This window comes from Macaca nemestrina, chromosome 2 (genome assembly GCF_043159975.1).
Source record: "Macaca nemestrina isolate mMacNem1 chromosome 2, mMacNem.hap1, whole genome shotgun sequence".
NCBI lineage: Eukaryota > Metazoa > Chordata > Mammalia > Primates > Cercopithecidae > Macaca > Macaca nemestrina.
In genome coordinates, this window is record NC_092126.1 from 125,524,317 (window position 1) to 125,539,441 (window position 15,125).

At 37.9% G+C, this 15,125-nt stretch overlaps 1 protein-coding gene across 5 annotated transcripts in view; it reads left to right on the forward strand.

Annotated features, from left to right (window-relative positions):
• LOC105483138 (protein tyrosine phosphatase receptor type G) overlaps positions 1-15,125 on the forward strand; it is a 745,674-nt gene that overhangs the window by 425,581 nt on the left and 304,968 nt on the right. For all 5 annotated transcript variants that reach the window (XM_011743815.2, XM_071089050.1, XM_011743832.2 and 2 more), the window contains one exon: positions 11,155-11,334. In XM_011743815.2, the coding sequence (XP_011742117.2) occupies positions 11,155-11,334 (180 nt within the window). The remainder of the gene's footprint in view (positions 1-11,154; positions 11,335-15,125) is intronic.

Below are 15,125 nucleotides of genomic sequence, written 5' to 3' on the forward strand. Positions count from 1 at the left end.
AACTGCTTCTTATACATTTATATATTTATTTTAAACATTTAAATCTTGGATTCATTTGAGGTTTGTCCTAGAGTAAGGTCATCTACTTTTGGACCGTTGCATAGTATTATGTAATAAAATATTTGAGTTTGTTTACCAAGTTTCTAGTGGTGGATATTTGCATTATTTCCAGTTATTTCATATTATAAACATTGCTGAAATTTAATTTGCTTTCTCGTAAACATATGTATTAAGTTACTGGTACATAAGGTATGCAGATGTACATATTACCTATATGCTGTATTTCTGCCAGGGAAGCAATATTTTGTGATTGAGAACCAAGGTTAACAAACAGTTTCTGTAAGGGCAGATAATAAATATTTTAGACTTTGCTGTCTCTTTTAAAACTACTCAAATCTGCTCATTAGACAATATATGAATGAATGGATATGGCCAAGTTCCAATAAAACTGTTTATAAAAACAGGTGGTGGGCTGGATTTGACTCACCAGCCGTAGTTTGCAAACGCCTGTTTTGAAGCATGGTTTAGTCCCATAGATCTGGAATTGACTGTTTGATCTTACACATACTACACGAGGGCAAGTTTTCTAGCTTCTGAGCCTCAGTTTCATTATCTGTAAAATGGGGAAGCTAGGGCATATTTAACACAAATTGTTGAAAGGATCAAAGAAGATAAAATGTAGAAAGTTTTCATTACAATGAATGTCGTGAATATTCTCCAAATGGATGATGAATTGTTGATGTTAGTCATTTGATAGCAGAGGTGGGACTTGGTTTTTAAACATAAAACATAAAAACTCAGCTATCAAGATAATTTAGATTTTGATGCAATATGGTTGATTATTGATTTTTCCTTTTGGTTCAGAGTCCATTAGTCTTTGCACAGCACTGTTACTGATAATATCTTTCTTTGTCTGCTCATCATAGATTTTTTGAGCTCATTTCAAATTTTACGACACTATTGAAATATTATTTATTTTGATAACTGAGTTTTTGGTGAGTGCCTTGTTTGCCTTACCCTAGTCCTATCCCTATTGAACAGATATGAAGATAGACAAGTCTCTGACATCATGGAGCTTATTTTCTCATCAACCTTGTACTGGGAAGAGAAATTAACAAAGCTAACGAAATAGAGAGTGGCTAGGGGTGCTATTTTAGATAATTAGGTCAGAAGGCGTCTCTGATTAGGTGATTTTTATGACTATTATTTCTGCTAAAATCCCTCTAGTTTTTTTCCTAGGTCCCATTTACTGGAAGTTACTTACACTACGAATTTATTGAAATAGAGAGAAGTACAAATTAAAGTCAACTATTCACAGTGTGACAGCGGGACACAGAATTCATCATGTTGTTTTGGCTTTATCTCATAAATATGGTGTTTTATGTTTAGGCATTTCCCCAGATAGCATTTAATAGTTAATATATTTTGGAGGAAACATTCCTCCTTTTATGGTTGTCACAGGAAGTGAGTTAGTCATCCTGTCTGCACCCTCTGAAGCATTTCCTAGTCCCACATCCCATCCATACCAGGCCCCTGTGCTGTTGAGTGAGTGCCTTGTAAAACCGTTTTTAATTTCTTTTATCCTCTCAGTCTTTATGTCAGTGGGTTAGTATACAGACCCTCAGCCCTCCTAAACAGCAGACTCCCAAATTCTGTCTCTGGGAATTTTTCCCTTTTCCTACTTGTGATTGAAGTTTCTCGTGAGCTTGAGCATCTTTTTAAATTTTAAACAAAATCTTATGGAGCATGATACTGAGTAATGGCGTCAAAAGCCCTTCCATACAGAGACAGGAAATCCTGGCCATGTTTAAACCAGACCTTAACTGGCAGTTTTGTTTTGCTCTCTGGGTTGCATCTATGACTTTTCAGAATAAGGCATGCTCACCTCAGCAAGTCTTTCCCACATGATAACTTGAGTGGTGGCATGTCTCCGAGGCAGAACACTTTGGCAAGAGGCAACTATTCCCATTAAGTGCTTCATGGATTCTTATCCCATGACCACTGTGTTAACAGAGTAAAAATTTACAGCAATGGACTTCAGAGCTTGTTTCTTATTCTTTTGTCTAAATGAGATCTTTAAAACCTTAGCCAAGTTCATCCTTCTCTTATAGGGAAAGAAGATAGGAAGAAATAGGGAGAAGGAGGAGGGAATTTAGGGTTGTTATTTTTATATATTCCATCCAAAATGCATTCCTGATTTTTATCTTTATAATTTGACATTTTCGTCTTAGTGAAAACATTGAATAATTTAAGTGTTGGTCTTCTTAAACCGGCATTTTGATTACATCCTATATTTATGAGTTACAAATAGCAGAAAGCGCACTCAGATGGGTTAAAATACAAAGGCAGTTAAAACTGAAAAGTCTAGAGATAAAATTTAAATTTCAGACATGGTTTGGTCAGATCTTCCTCTCTATTTTTCCCCCTTTCTCTTGTTATTGTCTTTTTACTTTTCAGCTCTGGCCTTCAGCTGCTTGCCTCCTGATTGCAGGTCATTCTGCTCCCTTCCTTCTTCATTCACTTTCAAGGAAGGAGGGCCTCTTCTCCCCCACAGACACTAACAAAATTTTGGGCCTTGCCTTGTGAGTAGTACCAACCTAAACCAGTCCCTCTGTGTTAGTCCGTTCTCATGCTGCTGTGAAGAAATGCTTGAGACTGGGTAATTTATAAAGAAAAGAGGTTCAACTGACTCATAGTTCCACATGGCTGGGGAGGCCTCGGGAAACTTACAGTCATGGCAGAAGGCATCTCTTCACTGGGCGGCAGGACAGAGAATGAGTGCCCAGAAAAGGGGGAAACCTCTTAGAAAACCCTCAGATCTCATGAGAACTCACTGAGTATCACTGGAACAGGGTGGGGGAAACTGCCCATGTGACTCACTTTTCTCCAGCTGGTTGCTTCCATGACACATGGGGATTACGGGAACTACAATTCATGGGGACATAGCCAAACCATATCACCTTCTGAACTGAGACATCTTCCAGGCACTAATTGGCTTAGGCCTGGGTTAACACCCTTTCCTGATTCAGTCTCCTGTCAAGGAGGATGAGATGACACTAATTGCCATATACTAGTCAGGTGCCATTTCTGAAGCTGGGTCAGGGTCATGCCATTTAGATATTAGTATTTGGATGTGTGTTCCTAGAGGAAAGTATGGATAATCGTGTTTAGTGAGTACTTGGTATGTGCAAGTACTGTTGGATGTGCTCTTAGTGTAAATCATTTATTAAACCCTTATCACATCCTCACGGTTACTTTTAGTAAGGTACTTGGTGGGGTTTGCAGGTCGGCTGGACTATCAACAAATACTTGGTGTCTATTTGATTCTTCCAGGTATTGCAGGATGTGCTCTGATTGAATTTAGAACTCTTAAGGGGCTTTAGAGGTGATCTAATGTAACCCTGTAATTTACATGTAACAAAATCGAATTTTTATAGAGCATCACCACTGCCATATTCGTGTCCACTCTCCAGAGATGAAACTAGAATGGAAAGAGCAAATATGTGACATGACTGTCCCCCTTGAAAGATATTGCTCATTAATCTTGTCTTTATGAGTAACTAATCATATAATTTGTGAGTTATTTGGAGCCAACATGCAAGGTAAAGCTTACTTGTTATCCTTGAACTAAACTCAAGTTGACAGTCACCTTGCCCGGTGCTCTTTGTACTCTGCCGTGTGACCTTTTGAATCCTTGGATGATTGTTTCCATTATGTCTTGATGGAAAGTCAGGATTCTAAAAGAACATATTAGTGTCAAAATGTCGACTGTTTGAGGGTGTACCTAACTTTAAGGTTGAAAACTTCAGGTCTGGAACCAACTCATCTCCATTTTATAAACACTTAAGATGTTTGGCATTGGCCAGTAAGAATTGTGATAACTTTGTTAGTATCTCAGATACTTGTTGAAACCAGTTCCATGTTGTATCTACGAGAAGCAGGAATAAAGTTGGTACAACTTGAAGTCAGACTAGTTAGGTTTTGGGTGAATAAATGATCCCAATTATTGGTAGAAATTTTTATTGAATGTTTTGATGTGGGGTAGATTCAACTTGAAAGATATAACTTTTAAACCCCAGATACACCTAAGCATGCATAGGTCAAAGACTTTTAAGTCTTTGAAGGACCTTCAGAATCTTGCAGTGTGTGGATGGCATGCATGTTTGTGGTTTGTACCCTAATAATGTCATATTATGCACCCATGCAGGCGTCACTAAATCAGTCAACTCCTTTTAAGCCTTTACTCAGCCTAGAGGTCTGTGGCTCAGAACTAAAAGGTAGCCATTATCGCCATCTTTACGCTTTTTAATACCCTCCTTTTCCAGAACAGTAAAATAGGCTCCAGAGAAGCTTTTACCATCGGGATTAGAGTCTGGGACCTCCAGTTTAGGCTTTGGTGCTGAATGAAATTTTACCTGAAATAGTTTTAACATCCAGTCCTGAAATAGACACCCTGGGAAATTAGACAGATAATGGTATTAAAAAATGAACAAAGTAGTTTCTATTTCTGATGTTATTGTCTGCTATTACTTCTGTTATTATGGTTAGTTGTTGATAGTTTTCTTAAAGCACACCTTGATATGAAATGGAGCACTGCAGTTTTTACACCTAAAATTGAAAACCATGTGTTTCATTGTCTGCAAAGTAACTTTATATTTTCTTAACTGGCTTAAAATTTAGAATATTTCTATCAACAAAGTTGAACAGCTTTATAACTGAGTATGAATAAAGTAAAAATAGTGGCAAGCAGCAATATGCATGCCTTTTAAGACTTTTTCCATTTTTCATGTACACACAATAAATGCACAAGAAGTAATTAAGCTACCAGTACTGGAGAATGCAAAAGAATTGTAAGAAGAATCCCATAAAGATTTTAATTAAAACATGGAATAATTTAAACATGTGTATTAGATTTGGGATAAAAAGCATTAATTATAATAGTAGGTAATAAATGATACACATAATTTTGGATTGTTGCTGTTGGTTAAAAGTAGACAACAAGATGCAGAGTAATAATCCCGGATTCAGGTAATATTTTTAATATAAGTTTATTGAGGGAGGCATTAATAAGCATATTTGACTGGAAACAGCACATACGTGTATATTAGTTTTGTTTTTAATTAGATTTAGACAGAATTCATTATTTTTAATGGCTTTTCATTAGTGAATAGAAACCATTATTTGGATCTATTGTGGTAAAATAAATTCAAGGTACATGCTTATTTTCAGCAAAGAATCTCTTATGTATTTAAAGAAACCACTGTTTGGAACATGAATCATAGATAGGTATGTGAAATTCCTTGCTTTTAGACAAAAGTATGATTTCTATGCTCATACAACTTTTATCTTAGGTCAGTTATTAACAGAGAACTATACTGAAGTGAGACAGTTTGCTTAAATTGTAGAAAATTCTTGTTGCTGACCAGTTTTATTTGTCCTTATTTGAACTTTTCAAGTAGTATGGCTGGGGGTGATGGTAGGGCCACATTAAGGTGTTTCTCTCAGATTTTTATTTGATATTTGTTTGAATAGAATTAACTAGCACTGATTTAAAATTTGTATGTGTCAACCAAGTCCTTTGGGCTAAATCTGCCTTAAAGAAACTGTGCATGAAGTGAGGTCTCAGACTCAAGCCCAGATTTACGGTATTTGTCATTATTTTCACGTGAGGAATTCTGTCTGCCTTAAACAGGCCAGTTGGAATGAATCTCCAGTCGTGTGATTTATTCTCCCTACTGTAGAAGTATGTCTTCCTGATGCTAGTCTAATAAATTATAACATCTCAAAGTGAGAAACATACAGTGACTTGTGAGTGGCACACTAAGGAGGTAGAAGTGGGTTATTTTATTGCACAAATGAGCTATAGATTAAGCTAATGATGTTTTTCTTAATGACAGCTTTAAAAACTGAATTTCTCCAACTTTATATAAGGTTTCTGTATAAGCTTAAGTAATATCGCCCATGAACTTGATTATTTTCTTTACCCTAGTCTCGTTTCCTTCGTCTTGTGTGTGTGCAGGCTCCCTTTATCCAAAAAGGATGTGATAATCATCCCAGAATTACCCATAAATCAGTTCCCATCTCCCTCATATATCATGCCACAGACATGGCCTAAATGCATACTAGTAGATCCAGTAAAACCTGTATAGTAAAATTTAACTCATTTAGCACAACTTACATTTTACTTGTCTTCTATGCAGTTTCCTCCATAATTTCTTCATTTCTTTGGCAGAGTAGCCACAAAAGAATGACCTTTTGACAAGGACCTACTAGGAACCCAACATGGGTGTGTTTACTATTAACTGAACGCCAAACTTTACTCAGAGCTCATGAGTTTTTCCATTTATTTTTGTTTTTGATTCCACCATTCAATCTAGAACACCACGCTCTATTTATTGTCTGTGTCTCCTTAATCTTCTCTGGTCTCTGACAGCGTTTTAGTCTTTCTCATGACCTTGACACTTTTGAGGAGTGTTTGTCAGTTATATAGAATGTTCCCTATTTTGGGTTTGTCTGATATATTCCCCATCATTATACAAGGGTTTGAATTTTTGGAAAAGATACCACAGAGGTTGCCCTTCTTACCACTTCCTGTCAGACGTCCAAGGTAACCATGTGGTCTCAATGGGGATGTTAACCTACATCGCTTGACTGAGTTGATGTTTGCTAGGCTTCTCCACTGAGAACTTACTATATCTAGCCAAAGATGGGATTAAGCTCTTCTTCCAAGAGGGGCAAACTCTACTTTTGACTGTTGGCCTCTGCCCAAATGGAAAATGCCTATAAGATGACCACAGGCTAGTAAACTTCTCTGCACTGCAGGAAGTGACTTCACTCAAGCATCATAAGTTCTCTCCTGGGGAAGTGGAGCCCCTCCTCTCCCTTTGCATGCCATGAAATGCTTGCACCCACCTTCCTTAGCTACATGTCTGTTCCATCCATTGCCTAGTCAGTTTCTTGACAGTCTGCTGTACATTTACAAGCCAGTAATAAAGGCAGTAATTATTGCAGGCAGCACTTACTGAACTTTTAGTGTTTGATAATGCTCTAAACACATGGATTATCTAATATAATCCTTTCAGCCACCCTTTGGTGTCTGGGCACCTCATTGTACAGAGGAGTGGCTGTGAGCCACAGGCAGCTTAAACTGTCCAAAGGAACTGGGGCAGCCCTGCTCCTTAGTTCCCGTTTCTCAGCACTGTGTCTAGGACTGAGCAAGTGTTGATTCTGTATTTAAATTGATACAGTGATGGATTGATCATTAAGACTCAATTTCCTATTTGATTGACCTTCTTTGATTACAGAGGTCTGTTAAAGCATGGAAAAAATAAGAGCGGTTTTAAAAATGATGATGCTTCACAGAAGGCGTCGAAAGCAAGAGTGGCATACTCTTGCTTTCGAAAGTGCACCCTTTCTTTAAAAAGCCATAGTCACCTTTGCTGGGCTTGTTAAATGTGAACATGGATTCTTTCATAGACGTCGCATATTTGCAGCTTATTTTACCTTGTAACAGTTCAAACTAATTTAATATATTATTGAAGAACAAAAGTAGTATTTACTCCTGAAGTTGACATCCTGACTCTGGAGACCAAGGGAGTGAGGAATACTTAGCAAGAAGTCAGTAGATAGATGTGTAAACTAAAACTAAAATAATGTGGAGAAAACATAGCAGTGTCATTAGAAAGTAGAACTCTGCCACTCTTTAATCTCTTCTTTCAGTTCTCTCTTCTTTCAATTCATTTATTTGTACCTAAAAATTCGTTTTAAGGGCTTACTATATGTGAGCCCCTGTGGTAGGCATTGGAATGAAGTTGTACAAGATATAGAAGGAACCAGTTCTCAGAGTTTACCACTAGTGGGGAAGACAGACATTTAGGTATAAATGGTACATTATACAATAGTGATAATGGGGTCCAAAGGAAACGAAGAACCCCCCCGTGTGTCCCTCACAAAGGGACATTTACCCTGAGATCAAACTTTCAGCCAGGGGTTTCAGGTATGTTTATTGAATTCATTAAAAAGAATATATTTATCATCCCATGTTGAATGAGAAACACTATTACATTCCCTTGGAACTTAGAGGTTGGCAGTATGTCTCAATCAAAATCTCATTTCTTTAAGACTTTCAGCAGGTGAACAGGAAGTTACTTTTGGCAACTCAGACTGCCCTGTGGTTTTTACCCCTGCCCTTACCTCTCCCCTTTTAAGAACACAGACTTGTGTACTAGATTGACGTGTTGGAGTTGGTGAGCCGTTCAGAAGGGTCTTGCTGCCAAAATGCAGATGTCTTGTTACTTCTAAAAAAGAGTCAGTAAGAGGAAACTAAAGTGCAAGTGACTCTTATTATTATAGATGGGTAATATCATGTCTGAGAGAGGAAGGCTTCTTCTCAAGTGTTCATCTCTTCCCAAATAGCTTTAAGTTAACCATAGTTTTTATTTAGTATTTTTTTTTTACATAAAAGCATTTATTCAAATTTGTGAAAAACAAAGCATTCAATACTATGAGTCTTGTGGAACTGCAAACGATTAATGGTATAATTCTCAGTCTTTTATAAAGAGTCTTAACACCAAAGAGATTAATACAGTGTGGAATGGCAATGGTGCTTCAATGTGAGAATAGATAATCAATACCTGCAAGCTTAGAAAAAGTGTTCTATTTCCTCTGCTAATGACATAGGGGTTTTTGCAAGGCAAGGGTGTCTGAAGCATGAAGTACTCCAAAGAAGAATTAATTTGAAATCTGAAGTGGAAGATCAGTTTCAATTAAAATTGCACTTGAACGTATATTGGGTGGAAGTGTGAAAGCAAGCATGTAGTCGGCTGAAATCTTCAGATTGTTACCAGTGAATAAATGAATCCCACTGGTATGAACCCTGATTATATTTTTATAGAGTGATAAATTATATTTTACCCATGTCTGGAAGGTTATGAGAAATAATATGAATGGCAAGTACTTTTCTGACATTGCAGAGTATTTTTTAAATTGTTAGTAGTAGGAGGATAATTATCAGGTGTCTGTTTTTCCAAATGATGGCTTGCATCTATTATTTGAATCATAGGTATTTGGATTTATTTTACTGTGTCCTGTATCATTTTTCCTTGTTGAGTGTAATTTTATTGTAAGTTTTTAGAAGGCATGCATACATACACATACGATATTATGATATTAAAACATTAGTTTCCATAATTTGGATTTATAAGCTCAGTTGTGGCTAAGTCAAATTCCTATTTCGGTCAGCCATCTGATAAATCAACCATCACTTTATTTGGTTTTTCAATGAATTCTTTTGGCATCTGGAAGAAAATTTAAGCTGTAGACAGGATGATTGGAGCCCTTCCTTATGTCTCCTTCCCCTCTTTTTTTTTTTTTCTTCAAATATACAGATGCAAGATGAAAATAAAGTTTGGCCAAAATAAAAGTTGGCTAAATATATGGCAAATGCATACTATCCCTTTGTGACTCATCACAGACATAGGGAATTTGACAAAGAGGTAAAAAAAAAGACTAAGTGAAAAGCCTATGACAATTTAGTTGGAATCATGCAGTGAAGAGAATGGTGATGTTAACTTTTTCCAGATAGTAGCGTGACACTTACAAATGACTTAAGAGTATCCCCGAGTTTGCTAGACCTTTGCCAATCAGCGAACATGTTCATTCGGATAGTCTGTTTTTATCTTACTCTTTGGGATGAGGATTAGGGAGAATGACTTAAGCTTTAGAGTGAGGCTGAGGTATTTTCCAGATAGCAAAAATATGCATCATTTTTAAGGAGCTGTATCCACTGCTTTTGCATGCTCTTTCCATGACGGAAAATACTTTCTGTGATTGTCCCATTTTTCTTGTACCCTTGTTTATATCTACTGTGAGCTGTTACGAGTTTTCGGGGAATGGGGAAAGCCGTGGCAAATGATTGGGTAGTGGCAGGATGGTCACTCATGTGGGCTCTTATTTAGTGGTAGGGAGATTTACCTACACTACTAAACTAACAAGTTGGACTTACCTACTAATAAACTAAATAAGATTTCTTTGTGTCTTCCATTGTACGAGGCTAGGTATACAGGAGGCATAAAAATTCCCACCCATCAACTAGTATTTCTGTATATGAATGTATATACACTAAGTGTGTATATACACATTAAGCTTTCTGATTGGGAAGCCTGTGTTTTACCTGCTAAAAATTGTAAAGTTTATTCTTATCTAATTATCAATAAAGGATCCAATCTTAATCTTTCCAGCAAAAGTTGTTTCAGCAGGCTACGCCCGCTATGTTGTGTCAACAAGGTTAAAAGTAGGATGCGGAAAAGTCTAAGAGCACATAGTCAATGTAATAGAAACTGCTCCCATAAAATTTCATGTCCAAATAAGGCAAGGAGGCAAATGCAGTGTGTTTTCTATGTTTATGCCTGATTGGTACCTATTAGAATTAGAATTATGCTTTATTGTTGTGCTTTCTTCCTTTATTTCTGTGGCATATGTCCCCCCAAAGTCTTTATTTATATGAGTGCAGAGTCCAATCTGAAGGTAACTTTATGACTGCATTTTCTATGAGAGAGAAGAATCGAAAAGGAGAGATGAGCACCTTAACACTCAAGTGTACAAATGAAGGCCAAACTGAAAAATCTTTCACAATTAGCCAAAGGAAAAACCTGCCTTTATTGCCCCCGTCATTTGTAATGCCTCTCATCTAGTTTTCTGTTGCTTTTATTTTTTTTTCCTCTTTCATGTTTGCAAACTTTCATGGGCTAAGAAGATAGTTGTATTTAGGATGTTGCTCACGATAGCAAAACATGCTAACTTGATCAAGGTGCTTTTTTTTGTGAATAAATACTCTGCTTATTTTAGGAAATATTTAAAAATTTTCAGAAATATGAACAACCCTGACAGCCCTTCTACACAACTCTCTTAGCCTGGTTAAAGGTAAAGTTAGCAAATGTTTGATTGTAAATCAAGAAGCAAAACTAACTCAGGTAACATCTTTTCTGAAATTTTCTTGCCACATCAGGCAAATGGCTTCGATTCATAGTTTTCAGTACATTCACCTCTTTGGATTAGGGACATGTTGAGAGATGCAGTGCTCAGCTTCCTAAGATTTATTCATTTCATCCCTGACCCTTGAACCGTGAGGATTGAAGTGTTGTCTTCTTTCAACAGGTGCCTATGGTCCTGAGCACTGGGTCACATCTAGTGTCAGCTGTGGGGGCCATCACCAGTCTCCTGTTGACATTTTAGACCAGCATGCGCGTGTCGGGGAAGAATACCAGGAACTGCAGCTCGATGGCTTCGACAATGAGTCTTCTAACAAAACCTGGATGAAAAACACAGGGAAAACAGGTAGACAATGTCTTCTTTATTTGTCCACAGAGCAACAGGAACTATTTTTGGATGCCTCTGGTGTTTACCTTAACCATGACTTGCTCCTTGAATAGTGTACATTGCTGTAGGGAGCCTAAATCAGTCCTTAGTTTCAGAACGAGCTGTGTGACTGGATACATCACTTTGTGGCTAATCACCCTGTCACTTCATTTTTTTGAAAAATATAAACTGTAGATAATAAAATATTATACATCTAGACCTAGGGTTGTAGTGATTAAATGAGTTAACAGATGTAAGGTATGTAGAAGGACTTTCAGAAAGCTACCCAGTCTGGTAGCCACTAGCCACATATAGCTATTTCCATTTAAGTTTTAATTAAAAATTGAATAATATTAAAACAGTCCCTCAGTTGTACTAGGTACATTTCCAGTGCTTATCAGCCACATACGGCTAGTAACTACGCTATTGGGTAGCTCAGACAGAGAACATTCTATCATTGCAGAAAGTTCTGTCAGGTAACATGGTGCCAAATATGCAAATGAAATCAGAATTCTTATCTTTCTTGAGATTTGGTTTATTAATGTTTTTTTATTACTTCCGAGTACAGATGAACTGTCTCATCCCTTTGTGTATCAGACCAGCAATTCGATTCTTCCACTTGTCATTTTGGGATTTGTGAATATGCAGCATCGTCTTTTTACCATTGCTAATGCGAAGAGCTACCTCCCTCTCAATTACTGTTGTGCAAATATCAGTTTATAGATTGTCCTTATAAGTACCAGAGAATGCCTTGCTGTGCTTCGCTGTATGATCTGAAAATAAGCTCTGGGATATTATACTACATCTCTGCTTAGTGCTACCTGGGGTTCTGTTGATGCCTAAAGATATTTTTCACTCTTATTACTTAACTACTTATAACTTTGGCCCATTAAAACAAGTTTTTTTCTCTCTTTCTCTTTTTAAAGTGAACCCTTTGTAACCAAGGATGTCACTGCGCACCACTGTTAGTAATCCCTTTCAGGAACCTTGGCTGCCAGAGCCCTCATGCTGGGCTAAAGTGACTTCACTCCTAGCTCTTTGGTCCTATTCATGTTGTGGGTCACAAAGTTGCCTTTTTTTTTTCTTTTCTTTTTTTTTTTTTTTTTAAATAACCTAACTGGCTAAATGGGGAGCTTTAGGGATCACCAGAAAAAAAACTGGTGATCCAATAATGTTATTTGTATGTATTTTTTTTCTTTTTCTTTTTCTTTTTCTTTTTTTTTTTTTTTTTTGAGATAGAGGCTCGCTCTGTTGCCCAGACTGGAGTTCAGTGGCACGATCTTGGTTCACTGCAACCTCTGCCTCCTAGGTGCAAGTGATTCTCCTGCCTCACCCTCCCAAGTAGCTGGGATTACAGGCATGTGCCACCACCCGCGGCTAGTTTTTGTGTTTTTAGTAGAGACGGAGTTTCGCCATGTTGGCCTGACTGGTCTCCAACTCCTGACCTCAGGTGATCTCCCCACCTCGACCTCCCAAAGTGCTGGGATTACAGGCATGAGCCACTGCACCTGGCCTGTATGTACCTTTTCATCCTCACCTCTCTACCACCCCAGCACAGATTGTGTGCTTATTGTTGCAATTCAGAATTTATCAGTTGCCCTACTTTATGTTTTAAATATAGTGTTCTTAGGATAACTGCAATGAGATTATTTCTCTTCAGAATATCTAAATGTAGTGGACGAGAGCTTTGCCACCCTGGGTGCAATCAGAGATTGGAACTGAGTACCACCTCAGCACCACATTCTGGAAGGCTGTCAGAGACAATCACTGAGCTCTCTGATACGGTTTTCTACTTGACTTGCAACGCTTGACAGCCTTCAGCAAAGATAACACGTTTCAGTGACAGCTTTCAGCTTGGTATCACCAATGACAGGGTTTAGACGTATGTAGGGTTCACTCAATTCAAGTTGATTCATGACCTTGGTCTTCCAGAAGCTGATTATCAATCTTTGTCACTCTCCTGGCTTCCTAGAGTGATCCACAACCTGTTGCATATCTGAGTGCATGTACTTGATTTTAGAGCAAAGCTATCCAAATACAAACCCATCGGTCTCAGAAATTTCAGAAGCACAGTGTTCTGAGAAGCAGAAATAAATCTTTGTTACTCTCATATAACTAATTACTGTAAAATTCACGACATAATACTAGATAGGCCAATATATCATAAATAAGATGATTCTGCCATAGGAAGGGTTTTTAAAAAGTGACAACCAGCTATATGCAATTTGAAACAAAGAACATGCAATTTTTTTTTTTTTTTAAATCTCTTGAAAGAGTTTTAACTTATGGTGGTTTAGAAACTTGGGTGCAGAAATCAACTTGTATTGTTTTAACACTAATATAAACTTCCTTTATTTGGTAGGTCTTTTTTTTGAGACGGTCTCACTCTGTTGCCCCGGCGGAGTTCAATGGTGTAATCTCAGCTCATCGCAAGCTCTGCCTCCCAGGTTCAAGTAGTTTTTGCGCCTCATCCACCTGAGTAACTGGGATTGCAGACACCCACCTCCATGCCCGGCTAATTTTTTTTTTTTTTTTTTTTTTTTTTTTTTTTTGAGGCTGGAGTGCAGTGGGACAATCTCGGCTCACTGCAACCTCCACCTCCCGGGTTGAAGCAATTCTTCCACCTCAGCAACCTGAGTAGCTGGGACTACAGGAGTGCACCACCACCCCCGGCTAATTTTTGTATTTTTAGTAGAGACGGGGTTTCACCACGTTAGCCAGACTGCTCTGGAACTCCTGACCTCAAGTGATCTTCCCGTCTCAACCTCCCAAAGTGCTGGGATTATAGGCGTGAGCCACCGTGCCCTGCCAGGCCCGGCTAATTTTTATATTTTTAGTAGAGACAGGGTTTTGTCATGTTGGCCATACTGGTCTTGAACTCCTGGCTTCAAGTGATCTGCCTGCCTCAGACTCTCAAAATGCTAGGATTATAGGCATGAGCCACCATGCTTGGCTATTCTATAGATCTTAACACACCATGAGTTAATAAATTTTTTAGAATTTGGAGAAATGAGTATTCATTTGATCTATTTTGTCTGGATCATATAAACTCAACTGAACAGTACATATTAGTGCAGGCTAAATTAGGGTGGGGTTTATAATTTCCACATTGAATAATATTGATAGGCAACCTGTCTAATTCTTTTTTTTAAAGAAACCACCTATCACTGTACTACAGTGTTTTTGTTTGGTTGGTTGGTTTATTTATATATATTTTTGAGACAGAGTTTCGATCTTGTCGCCCAGGCTGGAGTACAATGGAGTGATCTCGGCTCACCACAACCTCCACTTCCTGGGTTCAAGCAATTCTCCTGCCTCAGCCTCCCAAGTAGCTGGGATTACAGGCATGCGCCACCATGCCCGGCTAGTTTTTTGTATTTTTAGTAGAGACAGGGTTTCTCCATGTTGGTCAGGCTGGTCTTGAACTCCCGACCTCAGCAGGTGATCCACCCACCTCAGCCTCCCAAAGTTCTGGGATTACAGGCGTGAGCCTCCGTGCCCGGCCCACTGTACTAGTTTTGAAAGATGGTACAATTAAGAGAAATGGGTTAAAGAGGTCGTGGTATCTGCATTATTTCTTACAACTGCATGTGAATCTGCTATTCTGAGAAAAATTAAAAGTTTAAATTTTAAAAAAATTCGTGTATCATGAGCCACATGGTCTGCCTTTGTGCCATCCATTTTATATCTATCTTGCATACCTAGATGAACTTTCGTAAATCATTAATTTTTAAGCAACACATATTTTTCTTCTCTAAAATTATTTTAGA